We start from the raw sequence: 17,320 nt of genomic DNA, 5'->3' as shown, positions 1-17,320 counted from the left end.
TAGTATTTTTATTTATGTTGTTGGCTAATAAAATGTAATAAATGTTTATTTATTCACTTATAATATGTAAAAGTAATACTAATTTGTTTTAATAATCTGTATCGCTTGAGATTTTCATTTTACTATAATCTAGTATTTTGTTGTTCACTTGTGTGTAAAGGTTTGTTTAATAGAAAAGTTCTTAAGATTAATATCTTATTTAATATGTAATTTTTTTGTACTTTATAGTCTTAAAATGAGTTGTGACTCTTACTCTATGTCATATTGTGTAAAGTGTCGTAGAAAGACAGCATGGGCGGGATCGGCCGTTTTGAAGAGAACCAGAAATAATAGACATGGACTTTGCGGAAAGTGTAATACATGTAAAAAGTTCAAGTTTACATTTGTATCTTCTGCTTACTACCGCAACAAAAAACGTAAGATGAAAGATAATTTTTACTAATATTAAGTATGTATTTTATTATTATTGATTATTGTTCTACGATTAGGTGCTTGCAAAAAGAAGTGATATTTAAATTATTGGTCGATTGGAAAATGAAGAATTAAGTATCGACTGTTATTTATTAACTGTGTTGAAAATTAAAGCACCAATAAATGTTCAAAAATAAGCATTAATTATTTTAATTTAAAATTTTCCCTGATCAGTGAAACGTTTCTACGTTTGTACTCTTTGAATTTATATTACTTAACTTAAATTTATAAATAATACGAAAGCACAACACAATTTGTTCAAATAATCAACTTATTTTAAAAAGAACGAATATATCTATACTAAACAACTACCTATCATATTAGCAAGCACGTAGACATGAGTGGGCCTGGCCCCCCTTAGATTTAATGTGACCCAGGGCCGGCCCCCCCAAATTTAAAATTCAAATATTTTTACGAGTTATCAAAAACGTGCTAGGCCTTATATACAATGAAATTATTATTAATTTTTGATTACTAATGAGTAATACAGTTATTATTATGGCTGTATTTTCATTTTTATATTCATAGAAAACGTTATTTGAAAAAGATAACGTTCTGACGTAATAATAAATGGAATAGCAGTTACTCCAAACGTGGTTGTAGGTAAATTTTTTTTAATTCTGGTCCAACAAATGATAACAAACTACCAAGTATCTGCATTGATTAGAATCTAGTTGATTATAAAATTCGATAGAGTATACTATATGAAAAATGTTTTGATAAATCTTATCTTTAATTTGTTTCTTTTTTTATAATTTAGTAGTTACAATAGGTAATTTATTTGTTTTTGTTAATTTGTTGTTTGCGTTCTTTAAATAATAATAATAAAAATATGACTAAAAAAAGACAGGAATTGTTTTTAATTTTAAATAAAATAAATTTTACATTGTTTATAATATATATTTATTTTAAAATTTTTTATAACTTATTTGTTATTAGTATTTAGGAATAAATTATTTTTTCTTAATAGTTTAAAATTTGAAAAATTTAGTTAACATATGTTCACATCATTATTTTATTAGCTTCGATGCAAAGCTGAGAAGGTATTGGTTTTACTATGATGTGTTTTTTTTTTTGTATCTGTTACCACTTTTTCTCAGTCTCACCGAACCGATTTGTTTTAATGGTAAGTCAAAAGATCACATATCGTATCTAGTCGAAGATATTACCTTAAAAAATGGAAAAATTTCCCTCGTTCTCCGTAAAGGGGGGAAACCCCCCAAAAAATTATAAATTTAAAAATCGCTAATTTTCGAAATTTTTTCAATTTTTTTTACTAAAAACTGCCGTAACTTTTTCAAAAATGAACATATCAATATAATTTTTTTTTATAGATGCTTGATGTCTTTATCTATCATTTGGTATTTATTTTTTGTAAATCTGACACTTAACCTGCCCATAGGAGGGGATTTAAAATGACAACTTTTTTACAAAAAATTAACTTTTTCAACCTAACTTTTGAAAATGATCCAGAAGGTCTGACACTTTTATATATACCTTAAATTATAGCTAATGTAATATACTTTAATTTGAAAAAAAAATTTGAACTCTGGACTTCATGGTGAAAACGACTCCGAATGCTATTTTTGTGTGAAAATTCTCGATTTTATATTTTACATTTTTTACTTTAAAATGCTATAACTTTTTAAAAAATGTATGGATCAATACAATTTTTTCATGAGAAGTAGTATTTATATACATCTTTCATTGGATATACTTTTTTTTTAAATCAGACTATTTCCTTATATACGGGGGGTGTTCAAATCTGAAAATTGCATATAGAAAGTAGAACTTTTTCCGCTTAACTTTTGAAAGTGTTCCGGATGGTCTGACACTTTTATATATATCTTAAATTAAAGCTAATGTAATATACTTTATTATGGAAAAAAAAAATTTCGGACTTTATTTGGTCTTCACGATGAAAATGGCTACCAAATGCTATTATTCTGTGAAAATTCTCGATTTTGTATTTTACATTTTTAACTTTATAATGCTATAACTTATTGAAAAGTGTATTGATCAATATAATTTTTTTATGGGAAATACTATTTTTTAATAATCCCTTTTTCATTCGACATACTTTATCTTAATCAGGATATTAATAAGGAACTAGCAGTTTATGAAGCTTTTGGAATAATCCACCAATTTTTTAAAAATAAACACAAATTTTGAACTTGTAAGATTCATATAATGGAATACTGTCTAAGTAATCACTGTCAGATATCATTATACTTGATCCAANTACTGTCTAAGGAGTGGAGGGAGCCCCCCCACAAGCTTTTCATTGGAAACAAATTATGGAAAATGATACAAGGGCCCAAAATTGTCCAATAAACATTTTCTGGCTACGTACCTGCATATTAGTCTTACTTTAAGAACTACTTAATTTTGGTAAAGAGGCAAGGATAACCCTTTGGATCACGGTTGGTAAAGCGTTATTACGAGCACTGTTACAAAAGATAAAAAGGAATATTAGAAAAACTCAGTATTCTTGATCACAGTTGATGACGCGAAGGTTATGATCACCGTTGAAGATTAATATAGCTTTTTTAGAAAAGAATTTTAATATAAAAAATTTTGATCATGGTTGGTAACGCGTTGTTGCGAACATCGAATATTCTATCTGTGTATGCACGTTATTAATCTAGTTAGCAATAGAAATTGAGATTCCTAGATTAATTTATGAAACTTATTTAAAAAAAGATGGGTGTACCTTATACAGTTCACCATCACTTGGGTAGTGTAGATTAATCCTTTGCTAATCATTTATTTTTAATATTTTGTAATGAATAAATGTGCATTTTTATATCTTATTTGAATAACGAATTCCCGTTTGGACTGATATGTAATATAAAAGGATATACAAGCATTACTATCTAATTAAATAAAAAATACATTATTTTATATTCTTTTGAATAAAAATTAACAGTCAGCGCTGTCCAACGGATTTTCGTGCAACTGAAAAAACGACAATAAAGCTGTAGCGTAACGCTACATCAGATACAATATGTTATTTTAAAAATTTATTTTCTTCTTAAAATATATTTGGGTATTGTTTATATAAACTGGTTATTTCTACATGGCTTAAATTTATGGCCTTAAGTTCAAAATTAACTATTAAAACAAAATTATGAAAATAAATTTGATTTAGGTATTGTTTGTGTCACTTCACTTCTAGCGACGAAACTACTTACAGAAAAAGGCGTTTCTATAAAAAAAAAAGGTTTCTTCGCTGCAAAATTCTGAACCCAACCCAAACGGATATATTCAATTAATATTATTTAAAGTTTTAGCTCATAATTTAAGAAAACGCAAATTTCAGATATTTTAAAACCATATTATAGTCACATAGATCTTAAAGGATTAAAATGATAAAAAAATGGATTTTAAAGTAATTGAATTTAAAAATGGAGAAATGCTATTTATTCGATACAGTTAGTTTATGGCTGGTGTCACACGAGGGTACAAATTGCGTTGGTACGCACGTCAAAAAGTACGTGCTGTAATATAGGTCATTATTTTATAAAACTGAAAAGAAAGCATTTTTGTAATGTTTGGTTTAACTATGAATTTCTTAATCTATTATTACAAAAATATAATATAGTCTATTATTTGTAAACCTAGAAGTAGAACACTTATGTAATGTTTGGATTAATTGTAATTCCCAGAATTATTGTTACTAGATCAGGAAGTAAATATTTATAAACCTTTTTGAAAATGATTACTATATGAATTTTATAAAAGACAAACAAAATATTTTAGTATATAAGATGAAACGGAATGAATTAAAAGGGGAGAAAGAGAAGACCTCGGGAGTACCGAAGGTAATCTCTTTCCGTGTGGTACGTTTGTGACTTTAAGATTTTATTTTTGTGTATTATTTATTTATCCGTTTTTTAAGTGTATCAATATTTTATATGTTTTTATTTTTGATTGATTATATCTTTATTAACTACATTTTGCGTTATTATTGAACTACTATTTATATAAGTTAGAACAAAAGATTGTTCTACATATATAAATACAACAGTGCGTACCAACGCATTTTGTACGCTCGTGTGACCGTGGCCTAAAGATTTGTTGATAAAGAAAAATACTTTCAAAAATCCATTATGTTAATTTATCCACTCATTAAATTAAATTAATAATTAACATTAAATAATTAAATTTAATTAACTATTCACGACTTTGTTTATTAGCGTATGAATGTCCAATAACCGTTTAAAAGTTGTGAACGAATGAAGTTTGATAAGTACGATAGGTTGGCTTGAAATTAGTAGTGGTTGGATGCACTATATAGTTGGAAGGCTATATAGCGCCGAGTAGTGCGAGAACTTAGTTTTATGAAAGCAGACACACAATATATTATATAATAAAATATTGTAATAAAACATAAATTGTGTGATAAATCTTAGTCGTTATTAGACACTAACTTAATGAGTTGGTAGTACCAAGTTTCTTTTTTAATAAAAAAAAATTATATCTTCATCATATAATTATTCTTATTCAGAGGGAATCTCTTCCTCACACCAGGTTAATTACATCCCTGTAATTTATTAAAATTAAACAAAACTTTTTGAATTTTGTTAAATAATAATTAATTATTATTATTTAGATTTTTCTTTATATAATAGCACTTAATTAAAAATGTTTGAAATCATTTTTACAACAGCAAAAATGAACAGTGCGTGTAAAGTAGCAAATTAGTTTTTGAATAATTTGATTTATTAAAAATAAAAAAATGCGTTTACGTTATATATTCGAATTTTTGATTCTGAATTTGTATTTCTTTAGTTATTCTTTAATTTTGTAAAGTGGCTCATTTAATCAGTTAATGTTCATTTTCAGAAGTGTTTTTATAAATATTTTTTCTTAGAGATAAACATTATATTTTGTTATACTTTATTTCTATGTACAATCATTCACCATATTAATAAGTCTCCCTAAAAAGTTTATTTTTATCTAAATGTATAAATGTATATTGTAAAAAAATTAATTTAGTATGAAATTGATGTTTAATTTTTTATATTGTATATAATATTTATATATTGGAGAAATCATATAATAGTTAAATACTTCGTAATATCTATAACAAACGTGTATTAAAAATAAGGATGAATTTATAAAAAAAATCTACAAAAATACTCCCTGAACACATTTAAAACTAACTATTAAATCTTATTTTTTGTTTGTAACAAGATTCAAACAGGGATTTTTTACACAAAACTAATATTTTTTTTTAACTTCAGTAACTATTTTCTCATAAATGATAAGATGTTTTGTCACAGAAAAAATAAAATAAAAACATCATAGTAAAATTAATATCTTTTCATCTTCTCATCAAAGTTAAAATTTAAATTAAAATTATTAAAATGATAGTCGGCTAAAATTTGTTTTAATAATTTATTTTATAAACAAATTAACCTAATGTTTTTTTGTTATTATATTAACAGTAATGCAATTTTGTAAATACTAAGAAATTACAAAAATAATTGCTAAACTAAAATGTCATTAAAAGATAATGAAGAGTTTAAATTTGCTCTTAGAGATATCGTGAACAATTCATTCAAACTAGAATCTCAGTTTGGTAAAAAATATTTTTGTTAATAAATAATATATAGGTAATGAACTTTTTATAATATAGATAGAGTTAGGTGTGCAGAATGGGTTCATAAATTAACAATGTTACCCGACGATAGCCTTGAGAATATCAAAATTCGGAATGATTATATTCAATATTTGCGCATTATGATAAGAGCTGGCATAATGCACGGAATATTTTCAGATAGTCCTCCACCTGTATTAGCTCCATTTCCAGAAGCTATTGTAAGTTTTTTTGTAGATATGTAGAAATTTAGTTAAAACCAATTAGTTGGGAACCTTTAATTTGCAGCCCTACGATATACTAAAATTGATTGACTATCTGCCACAAATTTAAAAATACAACGTCACTTCATAAAATCTAGACATCTTATTTTTACCAGCATTTTTTTATAGGGAAAACATATCACAACTCAAGTGCCTTCTTTACCACCAATGGGACCAATTAATGTATACATGAAACATTGGTCTCCAGATGGAAGAGCATATGTGGCGATAAAACCTATCCCGGGAAAAGGAGTTTTGACTTATCTATCAGTTACACCGCAACCTGACGGATCACACAGTTAAATTTTTGTAAAAGAATTATAAAAATAAAAAAACTGATAAGTTTTGTAAACAAAAAATAAAAGACAGTTAAACAATTAAAAAACAATTTAACAAATACAATGAATAAAATGTTTGTAAAAAATTAATATTTTTACGTCAATGACGTATCACTAAGGTTGTATAATTTTTTTAATGTAATATGGGACAGTCCGGTAAATTCACATTATTAAGATTTACTGCAGACTAAACATTAATATAGAATAAAATCAATGAAGTAGAATTTACTTTTAAGTAGAATAAATATTAAGGCTTTCGTAAAAACTATGATCAAAATTTACCTACATTATTATAAATATGATTAGTATCTAAGCAATTAAAAATTTGTTTTTATCAAGATGAATATTTTTTTGTTATATTAATATGTAATTGTTAAGCATATGACTAAACTATTTTCATACATTCTATTCCCTAATAATGCAGTCGAAAATTGTTTTCGAGTGCTTTTAGATAAAGAATATCATAAAAAGAAATAATACAGTTGCAAAGCATTATAAATATATTTTATATTAAAATGTATTTCTTAATAGTATGAAAATTTGTAGTATTTTAATAAATATTGTTTGAATAAAAAAATTATTAATGAAAGGTATATATAAAAAATTAAAAATAAAAACCAAATATGTCAATTATTCTTTAAAAAATAAATTAAGTATAAATATTAAATTTTAATTCGTTGCAGTATGAGTTGAATTAGTGTTTAGGAGCCCTATTTCTATAAACGAAAAAAATAAATCAATATTTGAAGTCCTTTTCCTTTTGATGTTGCGCAACTATTTTGCCATGTATGATGGTTATCCTTTTCAGTTTAAACTCACAAAATTATTCACTAATATAATAAACTAATACTAAAATACTAAGGTGACCCATAAAGAATCGATGTCTATTCATGATAACATGGAAGGGTACAGTTAGTACTAGTCTTGTAGTACATGTACTAGAAACTGTGTAATAGATAAACTATAAAAGATTGAGTTCTTTTGTAGAATTATATTTCTCGTCTCCATTGGCAAGTTCTCTCTAATGAGCTATTATCCAACTTTTTGGGTTTTATATTTTAGGAGAAAACTTAAATTAAAGAAATATTTGGATCATTCATACTGACATTTTTTAAGATTAAAATCATATTTCCTAGGCTTAATATCCCATCAATAATCAAGAATTTTCATAGCCATTACTTTGCAACAATTTTTTGTCTGACTTGTATCATATACAATCATTCAAAAATTCGAAATAGCCCGTTGATCAGAGAGACACGATTCTCATAAAAATTTTATTGAGCAAAAGCTTGATAGAGACATAAAGCAATGTTCGGATCTATTACTTTGATATAACAGACATAGTGCCATATTCCAAATTGGAAAAATTCTAACATCGCGGTTGATGTCGTTAGAATCCTATGAAGGTAGTCCCAGCCTTACAATCAGTGTCTTGAAATCCATAGTACCACGTGGAAGGAAAAATCGGACTAAAAAGATAAGCAAAATCTCTGGTAGTTAAGAAGAGCACTATGAAAATAAAATAAAACTAGCCCAGTAACAAAGAGAATTGAAAAAGTAATTAAGAAAGAAAAAAAAGTGGGAAAAATAACAAATCGAAAAGATGGAAGACTCCAAAATGTTTTTCAGGAAAGCCAACGAAATAAGAAAATCGTATATATCAAAATTGGCAATAATGAAAAATTAGAATAACGAATTGATAATATACGAACAATCCATTGCTGAAGAGTTTATAAGAGTCTTCCAAGAAATACTGGACCAACCAGAAACCGAGGATCAAAGACAGAATGAAAAGTTTAAGAAGGTTTAAGAAACAGCGAATGGTGTTAGTTTTAATGGAAAGGCACATGCATTACTAGCCTACGCTGATAACATAGTGATAATTGGATCAAATGAAGAAGATATATAGAATATTACGAATGAGCTGATAATCAGAGCGCAGAATATGGCACTAATAATAAACGAAGGAAAAACTAAATATATGGTAGTTACGAGAGGTAACTAAGTAGACCAACACATAAGTTTGGAGATAGAAAATTATTGTTTTGAAAAAGTAGTAAGGTTTTAATATCTGGGAGTCAACATGAATAGCCGTAATAATTATTATGAGAAAATAAACTTAAGGATAAAAGTCGGAAACAGATGGTATTTCGCACTTCAGAAATCCTTTAGTTCCAAATTATTATCAAAAAAATCAAAAACGCGTCTATACAATGTTTTAGTAAGATTGTTGATCTTATACGCATGCGAACATGGCCTATGTCAAAAGGGGACGAAAGGAAACTGGCAGTCTAAAGGACAATTCAAACTATACGGAACATCAACGTCACGTAAATATATGGTTACATTTTTTTTTACGTATAGTGTGAAAAGTCCATAAGAAGGAAAATTGCTACGGCGCATTTTTGGTTCTAAAAAAATGATCAAACAGATGATTATGNGCAGTCTAAAGGACAATTCAAACTATACGGAACATCAACGTCACGTAAATATATGGTTACATTTTTTTTTACGTGACGTTAACATTTCGTATAGTGTGAAAAGTCCATAAGAAGGAAAATTGCTACGGCGCATTTTTGGTTCTAAAAAAATGATCAAACAGATGATTATGAAATAAGATCCAACAATAAAAGACCTGTGGGGAAAAGAAGACATCATATAGACTCTCAAAAGAAGAAAAATATGCTGGCTTGGACACGTATGGATATCGAATGGAATAATAAAGGATGCGCTTAACTGGAAACCAGAAGGCAACAGACCACTGCGCAGGCTGAAGAAAAGTTGGATAGATGAACCCAACCAGAATTTTCGGATACTTGAGGTTGATAACCCTGAGTAATAGGCAAATGATAGAGAGAAATGGAGAAGGCAGCGTAGAGCAACGATGGGCTTCAATAGCCTGATGATGATGATGATAATACCTTAACTCCAAAAATTAATAAGCTTATTATATATTTCAGTCTTAAAAGTTTCTTATTCTGGAACCTACTAGACATTTAATCAGCTGAAGCTGTACGTTCTTTATTTTGCAAATTTTTTAATTAAGATTGACAAAAATAATAATTTCTGTGATTAATTTTACACTTTTACGCTTATTATTAATTACAAAAATCTTTTAAACAGCTGCACCAATGATGAGGTTTACGTATGTTTATTTTAAATAAAAATAAATATAGTTAAAAAAAACTGAAAAACACGCTAGTTTTTGTGACATCGTTGTTACAGTCACGGAGTGTTTATTGTCAATAATCACTATCAATAGATATAATTTCTGTATTGCCAGTTAGTGTGTTTATAAATTCACAGCAAAGTGTCTTATGTCCATTGATAATAAAGGCTACATACCTGCTAATATAGTCATAAAAAACCAATTAGCTACCTGTATTCCCTTATATTTTATACATGTATATTAACTCAAAAAAAAATTAAATCTTTAAATGTTTATATTTAATAATAAACAATAAAAATTTGTTTATATACAAATTTGTTTATACAGGAATAGTGTTTGCCGGCGAGTGGTGAGCGGGGTAGGGTGAATTCGTTACGACAGTCTAGTCTCAAGGCCATAGACAACGGGATACGTGAAAATAATAACACGTGGCGCGTAGAGAGTTACAAACATACATGCAGATGAAACTAATAGAAGCGTGTTAAAAATAACATGTTGTTGCTCATTAATAAACGGCCCACGGGTCTCTACCCTCAAAACTAGTGTCGACTATATTATTGTGACGTAAGTCGTGTCAATCTAAAAAATGGAATATTTTATTCCACATAAAATTATCTATTTAATGATATAAACGCTAAACTTCCAAATTGAACTAAAATAGTGTTTTGAAATTCAATATTTTTAAATTATTAATTATTATTTTACATAGTATATTGTATTACAATTAAATATCATATTCAACGAAAACAGAAGAATGATGTTTTCTCTGTATTGATATTCTGTTCCCAACAATAGCTGCATCTGTTTTTATAAATAGTTTTTACCGAGTTAAAACAATTCTCGCAAAATATTTGTGGACAACGAGGAGAAAAATTATATTTTCCAATATTCATTTTACACTTCGTACATTTTCGTTTCCGTTTGAAAGGAATACCTATAGAGTAATATCAAAACTTTAAAACAAATTTTATACAATTATAATATAGATTAAAAAATTATTCATAATATAATAGTTTATAATATGAAATAAGAGATCTACAATGGCATCGTGTTGCTAACTTTATAGACGGCAAACAACGACTAAATCTTAAACATTTATACAAAATGTTGTATTGAGTAAAACGACAACCGAAAAAGGAAAGTGACACTTTTGACCTTGTTCACATAAGTTGTTATTCACATTTACCCTTTATACAGGTCACCAAAAAATCCAGTGTCGAAATCTTGATCTTACATTATAATACTGATCAAAATTATTCATAATTTTATGTTTATGTTCATCATCGTTTGACTTCAATAAAATAGAAATTATAGCAATTTTATATCTACTTAGTAAGTTTAAATAGGTATTTAGATTTTTCAGAAATCAAATTTGAAACTTAGTTGGTCTATCGGCTGTTGTAGTGCGCCTACAGTAATATAATATATGAGATATACAGTCCATTAATATTTTTGAGTTTCATTATTTTAGTTTTAATTTAATTATATCAGCTACAAAAGACAAGATTTAGCTCGGGGAGTGATCATCCGAGTAATTTTAGTTATCAATAAGATTATTATTATTCAATTTAGTAAGACTAGGTTATACCTTTAATGAGGAACAGATTGATAAGGAAATAAATTATCATCTGTTACTGCTTATCACAAGTGCATTTTTTAAAAACAGTTTTATAATTTTGGTATTATTAAAATAAAAATGTGTAAAAATTCATGAGTGAAATAAAAATTCAATTTAATACATCGCTCATCAATAAATGTTTTGTAAAATGTATGACTTTTACATTTATTTAATTATAGATAACATTCTAATCTTTAATTTATTGATATTACAACTTGAATAATTCTGTAGAAATACGTATTGCAAACAGTGGATACTGGTGGTTGGGATGCGACTTTAAATATATTAATGCTAGTCATTGGTGTAAAAAATTAATTATAATAAAATAAAACACAATACACATATTATTATTTTAAAGGTCGCAGTAGAAAATAGAAATGAAAGTAATAATAATAGCGATTATACTATTATAGCCACCGATAACGACGAACGCAAATGCAGTAAATTCTAAAAATAAATTACCCAATATTATTGTAATATATTATTGTTTTGCTGAAGTGTACCCACACGCGCACGATTGTGCTCCACGTTTTTTAATATACGTTTTAAAATGTTTTTCAAACGACGTTGCCGGTCGTCCAATCACTACTCGTGTGTGTGTGTGCGTATCCGTATTTACTGAGGGAATCGACTTTAATGTTCGCACATGACAAATTTATTATAACTATTTAACTGTTTAAAAGTTTTCATTTTTAATAATGATTTAGAATTTAGAATATACAGTTAATTTTCTTCTTTTAATTAGGTTTAGTAGGGAGTGCGATCGTCCCGTCATCAAAACCCGAGCCGCCACTGACTGCAACGTATTCTTCGGCAAAATCATTTATAGTAATGTTATTGTGCATTTGGTTTAGGACAAACACACACACTTACTCTAGTACACTGATTAAGATTTTGTAATATACACTGTCATAAAATCTTATTAAATTTGAAAATATTAATCAGACTTCCTTATTCATATAATTTTTACATAAGCTGATACGGTCGATCAAAATTTATAAATTATAAAAGAAATCTCACGTTAGGAAAAAAGAGAACAATATTACATTACTATTTTACAAATAATATTATGGCAGTCAATTAAGCTAATCAAAATTTAAAAAAATAAATTAATTAAAAATATTATTTAAATCCTTAAATTATATAATTTGGCTCTGTAATATGGCCAGTTCTTGTATGTCAAATATTACACAATAAAAAAATAACAAGTATTAAGTACCTTTTACTAAGTCTTCTCCGCATAAACAACTAGTTTTCATGTAATTATTGATACAATAATCACATAAATTTTTTCCACAACATTTCATAATGACCGAATTACCATCAACGCCTTTTCTTATTTTTTTACAATTTGAGCAGACGATTTTTTCTTAAAAAAATAATTCTTTAAAAAATACTGTTATCATCTAAGAGAATTTATAATCATATTTTTTTAATCTAAAATGTTCGTTGTTCGCAAAACTTTTAAAATAGTTTACAGTATAAAACGCTAAATAAATTAGTAAACTACATTAATAACTATTGCCGGTGCTGGAAGATTTCTAAGCAAACCTGATGTGATTTGTACGTTTAATATAAATTTGTGTAGGTTACATTATTTAATCGATCAACCCTTTACTATTCTCTATATCGTATTTCCGTTTTAAAGTTAGGTAGCCGATAAGAAATTGAAGTGGGAGTATTTACGAATATTTATCAGATTATCTTATTTTTGGATTGTTCACATAAGTAGACATGCGGTAGTGTATCAACTCTCATAAATTAAAAAAAATAATAATATATATGGTGAGGAAAAAATTGAAATATCATATTATTATTTTACACATTAAAAAAAATGCATAATAGAAAAATAAAACAAGTTTAAAGTACCTTCCACTAAATCTTTTCCACACCAACATAATGTTCCCGTTCTAGAATTGATACAATTTGTACATACATAGATACCACAACATTTCAATAGTTTCACATTTATTATATTGATTTTTTCTATTCCTTTACATTTTAAGCACACGATAGATCCTTAAAAAAAAAATCATTATCATTTAATAGATTTAGAAGTAGAAATACTCGAAAATAAACTACCGAGTCTATCACTAAAATTTTTAACATTCATCACACCATATTTACCAAGAATAATGTTCGTAGTAAATAAGTACAAATTTATATCATTTTTTTTTTCTAAAAAAAGAAATAATTTAAAATTTTCAATGATGTTTTATGCTAATCATCAATTTTGAAGTGCATCTCGATAAAATTAATGTGAATTTTTTAAAACATGACCGAAATAGTTTTCCTTTAAAGATTCACAAATTATATGGTTTCTCGAAAACCCATATTTGTGTATTATTTATTTTTGAATATACACAATGGAAATACACTTTTAATGATATGGACGTGCTTTAATTTATATTAATTAATTATTTAAAACATTAAAACTTTGACAAATAAATAAAAATGGGAAAAAATGATATGTAAAAAATATAATTATTACAGCAAAAATAAGTTTTAACATTATTGATAAATTTTTTAAAAAAAACGTTTGTCAACATTTCAATATAAATTGTCATTTATTTTTTTAAAAGTACTTTTACTAAATATAAGAAAAAAATTGTTTATATTTTTGCATTTCGTTTGATTCATTATTTTATATTTAATACATAAATAATATCAAGCAAGACATTATTAGGTCATGGGGTGTATGGGGTACAACTCAAATGTATAAACCTATTTAAATAAATAATGTCTGTAATGTATTTACAATTTAATGGTCTTATTTTCCTATATTATTATGTGATGAACAATAAGACATTAAATTTGAATAGGCTAGAGACAGACTAAATTAATATATATTAATTTTCATAATACATATTAAAGAAATATATTAACATGGTAATGATGTAATGGTATACAATCGACTGCCAAGATTATATTTCGGGTTAAGTGCGATTATAGGCGTGGTTCTTTTATGAAAGAAAAGTTGGCTGTATAGGAATTTAGGATGGTACTCACAAGCATTGACACGAAGCAGAGATATATGGTGGTTACAACGATGACTTCTCTCGCACCACCCTATAAATAACTACAAATTGATTACTAACATTTATATTGAAAGGTTACAAATATAAAAAAAAAAATGAATTAATTGGCCACAACGAAAATTTGTAACTTTCATGACGCACTGAAAAATTCAAAAAGAAAGGGTCGCCGACCCACTGAGCGAGACAATGTATTGTCGGACCACAGTAGGATTAAAAAAAAATTAAATTTTGTACATTAAAAACAATTTAAGATACAAAATAAATAGAAAAGTACTAAAGGCTGAGTCGAATTTCGATGAGTCGTTGATAGTAGATACACGAAAACTTCGTGACAGTTGTTACATATCCATGATGATCAGGGACTACCTTATACAAGGCTGTTGCCCGTTCCTTATAAACTAGAATTGATTTTTGAAAGGAAAAAATACAAAAATACACGAGTCAATTTACGATGAAACACGCAAAAAAAAATAAAAAATAAAATGATAGTTAAGTTAAATTATGGAGACTTTATTAAGTTTTTTTTTTTTTTTTATTTATAAAATAATAAAATTTACAATCTGTACATAAGAAAGATACAATAAGCAAATAGGTGAACAATAGATTATAACACATTTGACTTAAAAACGGGAAAAAGGGAAGCTATCCAGTGATGGGACCCATTTGACTTGAATTGGTTATTTAGCCATCACAATATTATTTAAAAGGTCACGGCACCAGCGTCTTTTTAGACGGCGAGGAGGGTTGTCCGGAATTGTAACTATATGTTGGTTAGCAATTAATGGATTTGGATGTAGAAGTAATTTGGAATGAAACTTTTTGTAGTATAATTTAACTAAAATATCGACTGGTTCAATGTTGAAATCTTTATGTAGGGTAAGATTGGAGACATACCAAGGATCGGACGTGATTGTACGAAGGGAAATTGCTTGGAAGGCATCAATTGTTTTAAACTGCGATGTTTTGGCACAACCCCATATTTGGGCTCCGTAAGACCAAACTGGTCTTAGCATTGACTTATAAATGATTATTTTGTTATGTACAGGAAGTTTTGATTTTAATACAGGACGTAATAAGTGGAATCTAATGTTTAATTGCTTTCTTTTGGATTTGAGATGAGAACCCCAGGTTAATCTTTTATCAAGTGTAATACCAAGATATTTGACTTGAGTCGAAGAAGGGATAGGAACTCCTTGGAAGGAGAGATTAGGCATATTTTTTTTATTGAGAGTGAAAGGAACATTTACTGATTTGTCTGCATTGATTTTAATTTTCCAATTTGTGGACCATTTATCTATAAAGTCGAGGTGGAGTTGAAGAGCATTATAAGCTGCGATTGGGTCTTTATTGGAAGATAAAATGGCTGTGTCATCAGCGTAGGTAGTCAAAGAGGTGTTTTGAGTTTGGGGGATGTCTGAAGTGAAAATATTGTATAAATCGGGGGAAAGGTCACTACCTTGTGGAACTCCTGCTAGGATGGGAAAAAGAGAGGAATAAGAATTACCATAACGAACTTTAAAGGTTCTGTTTTCTAGGTACGAGCGAATAAGAAGGTATAGGAGAGCAGGGAGGAATGATTTAATTTTATAGAGTAGGCCAGGATGCCAAACCCTATCAAAGGCCTGAGCCACATCGAGAAAGACTCCCGGACAATATTCTTAATTTTCAAAGGATGATGCTATTATATCGACTAGCCTGTGTATTTGTTGTATAGTGGAATGATTTGAACGGAACCCGAATTGAGCGTTGGGTATTACTTTATGCGATTCTAAGATTGGTCTTAATCTTTTCAAAATGATTTTCTCAAATAGCTTACCAAGCACTGAAAGCAGACTAATTGGTCTATATGAGGTTGCTATGTTGGGGGGTTTGCCCGGTTTGATAATAAGAATAATAATAGACTGTTTCCAAATGGTAGGGAAATACGAGATTCTTAACATGGAGTTAAATATGAAAGTTATTAAAATAATTGTTTTTTTAGGGAGATGTATTAAAATCTTATTTGTTATCAAGTCATGCCCAGGTGATTTATTGGACTTTAATATTTGAATAACATTTTCAATTTCATTTGGAGAGACATGTTTAGTAGGGAGAGACATAGGTAGTGGAGAATCTAAAAAAATATTTATTTTGATTAATTGAGAATTGCTAGGAATAATATCAAGGTGAGGTGTGAAAATATTTGAAAGGTGTTCTCCAAAAAGATTAGATTTGCCAAGATCAGATAAGGCAAGCGAACCATCTATTTTTTTAATAGGACAGGAAAAATCTTTCAGTTTGAGCATATTTTTAGTAGTTTTCCATAATGAACCGTCCTGAGACTTGAGGGATTTGAATTTCGTGTCAAAGAGGTTGTTTTTATATTTTTGAATTATTTTTTTTAAGGAGTTAGATAGATTATTGAAAGTAGACTTGTCTGAGGGAAGTCTAGTTCTTTGCCAACGGGCGCGGGCCCTACGTTTTTCAGCAATTAGTATTTTTATATTGGAAGGTAAAAGAAAAGATTTTAATTTTGAATTGGAATTTTGAGTGGAATCATAAGAAGAACATTCATGTACAGCTGATTGAATTGAGCTGACTAATTGTTGGGCTGCGGAGTCAATTTCGTTGCAAGACTTTAGAGGGATTTTTAAGTTTGTACTATTTTCTAAGGTTGAGGAAAATTTATTCCAATTTACAGGTCCTTTGGAAAGGGAGGGGCGAGGAGGAGATTGTGTTGGAAATTCTTCAATCTTTAACAAAACTGGTGAATGATCAGATGATAGGTCACATATATTATGAATAGAATAATTTATATGACCCGGGATTGATGATATAA

At 27.8% G+C, this 17,320-nt stretch overlaps 1 protein-coding gene and 1 long non-coding RNA gene across 2 annotated transcripts; one reads left to right on the top strand and one right to left on the bottom strand.

Moving 5' to 3' along the window:
• The first annotated feature begins 5,976 nt into the window (after nt 1-5,976).
• Nucleotides 5,977-6,697, top strand: LOC126898864 (uncharacterized). The gene is made up of 3 exons (XM_050673271.1): nt 5,977-6,058; nt 6,116-6,297; nt 6,469-6,697. Exons 1-3 carry the CDS (start codon nt 5,977-5,979, stop codon nt 6,640-6,642), a joined length of 438 nt encoding a protein of 145 aa, XP_050529228.1. The 3' UTR covers nt 6,643-6,697.
• A 3,835-nt stretch (nt 6,698-10,532) lies between these two features.
• Nucleotides 10,533-13,480, bottom strand: LOC126898883 (uncharacterized). The gene is made up of 3 exons (XR_007702397.1): nt 13,334-13,480; nt 12,684-12,833; nt 10,533-10,780 (listed from the first exon to the last, which is right to left on the bottom strand). It is a non-coding gene; the product is annotated as an uncharacterized LOC126898883 (long non-coding RNA).
• Nucleotides 13,481-17,320: the final 3,840 nt, after the last annotated feature.

This window comes from Daktulosphaira vitifoliae, unplaced genomic scaffold (genome assembly GCF_025091365.1).
Source record: "Daktulosphaira vitifoliae isolate Bord-2020 unplaced genomic scaffold, ASM2509136v1 Scaffold_2, whole genome shotgun sequence".
NCBI classification, from domain to species: Eukaryota; Metazoa; Arthropoda; class Insecta; order Hemiptera; family Phylloxeridae; genus Daktulosphaira; species Daktulosphaira vitifoliae.
The sequence above is the reverse complement of the archived record's forward strand: the minus strand, read 5'-3'. Positions and strand labels throughout refer to the sequence as shown.

Bases quoted from the DNA above. Each gene is read 5' to 3' on its own strand.
- LOC126898864 (XM_050673271.1), top strand. From the start codon at position 5,977: ATGTCATTAAAAGATAATGAAGAGTTTAAATTTGCTCTTAGAGATATC. The intron at 6,059-6,115 runs GTAAAAAATATT...TTTATAATATAG, and splicing joins CAAACTAGAATCTCAGTTTG to ATAGAGTTAGGTGTGCAGAA. The intron at 6,298-6,468 runs GTAAGTTTTTTT...ATTTTTTTATAG, and splicing joins CTCCATTTCCAGAAGCTATT to GGAAAACATATCACAACTCA.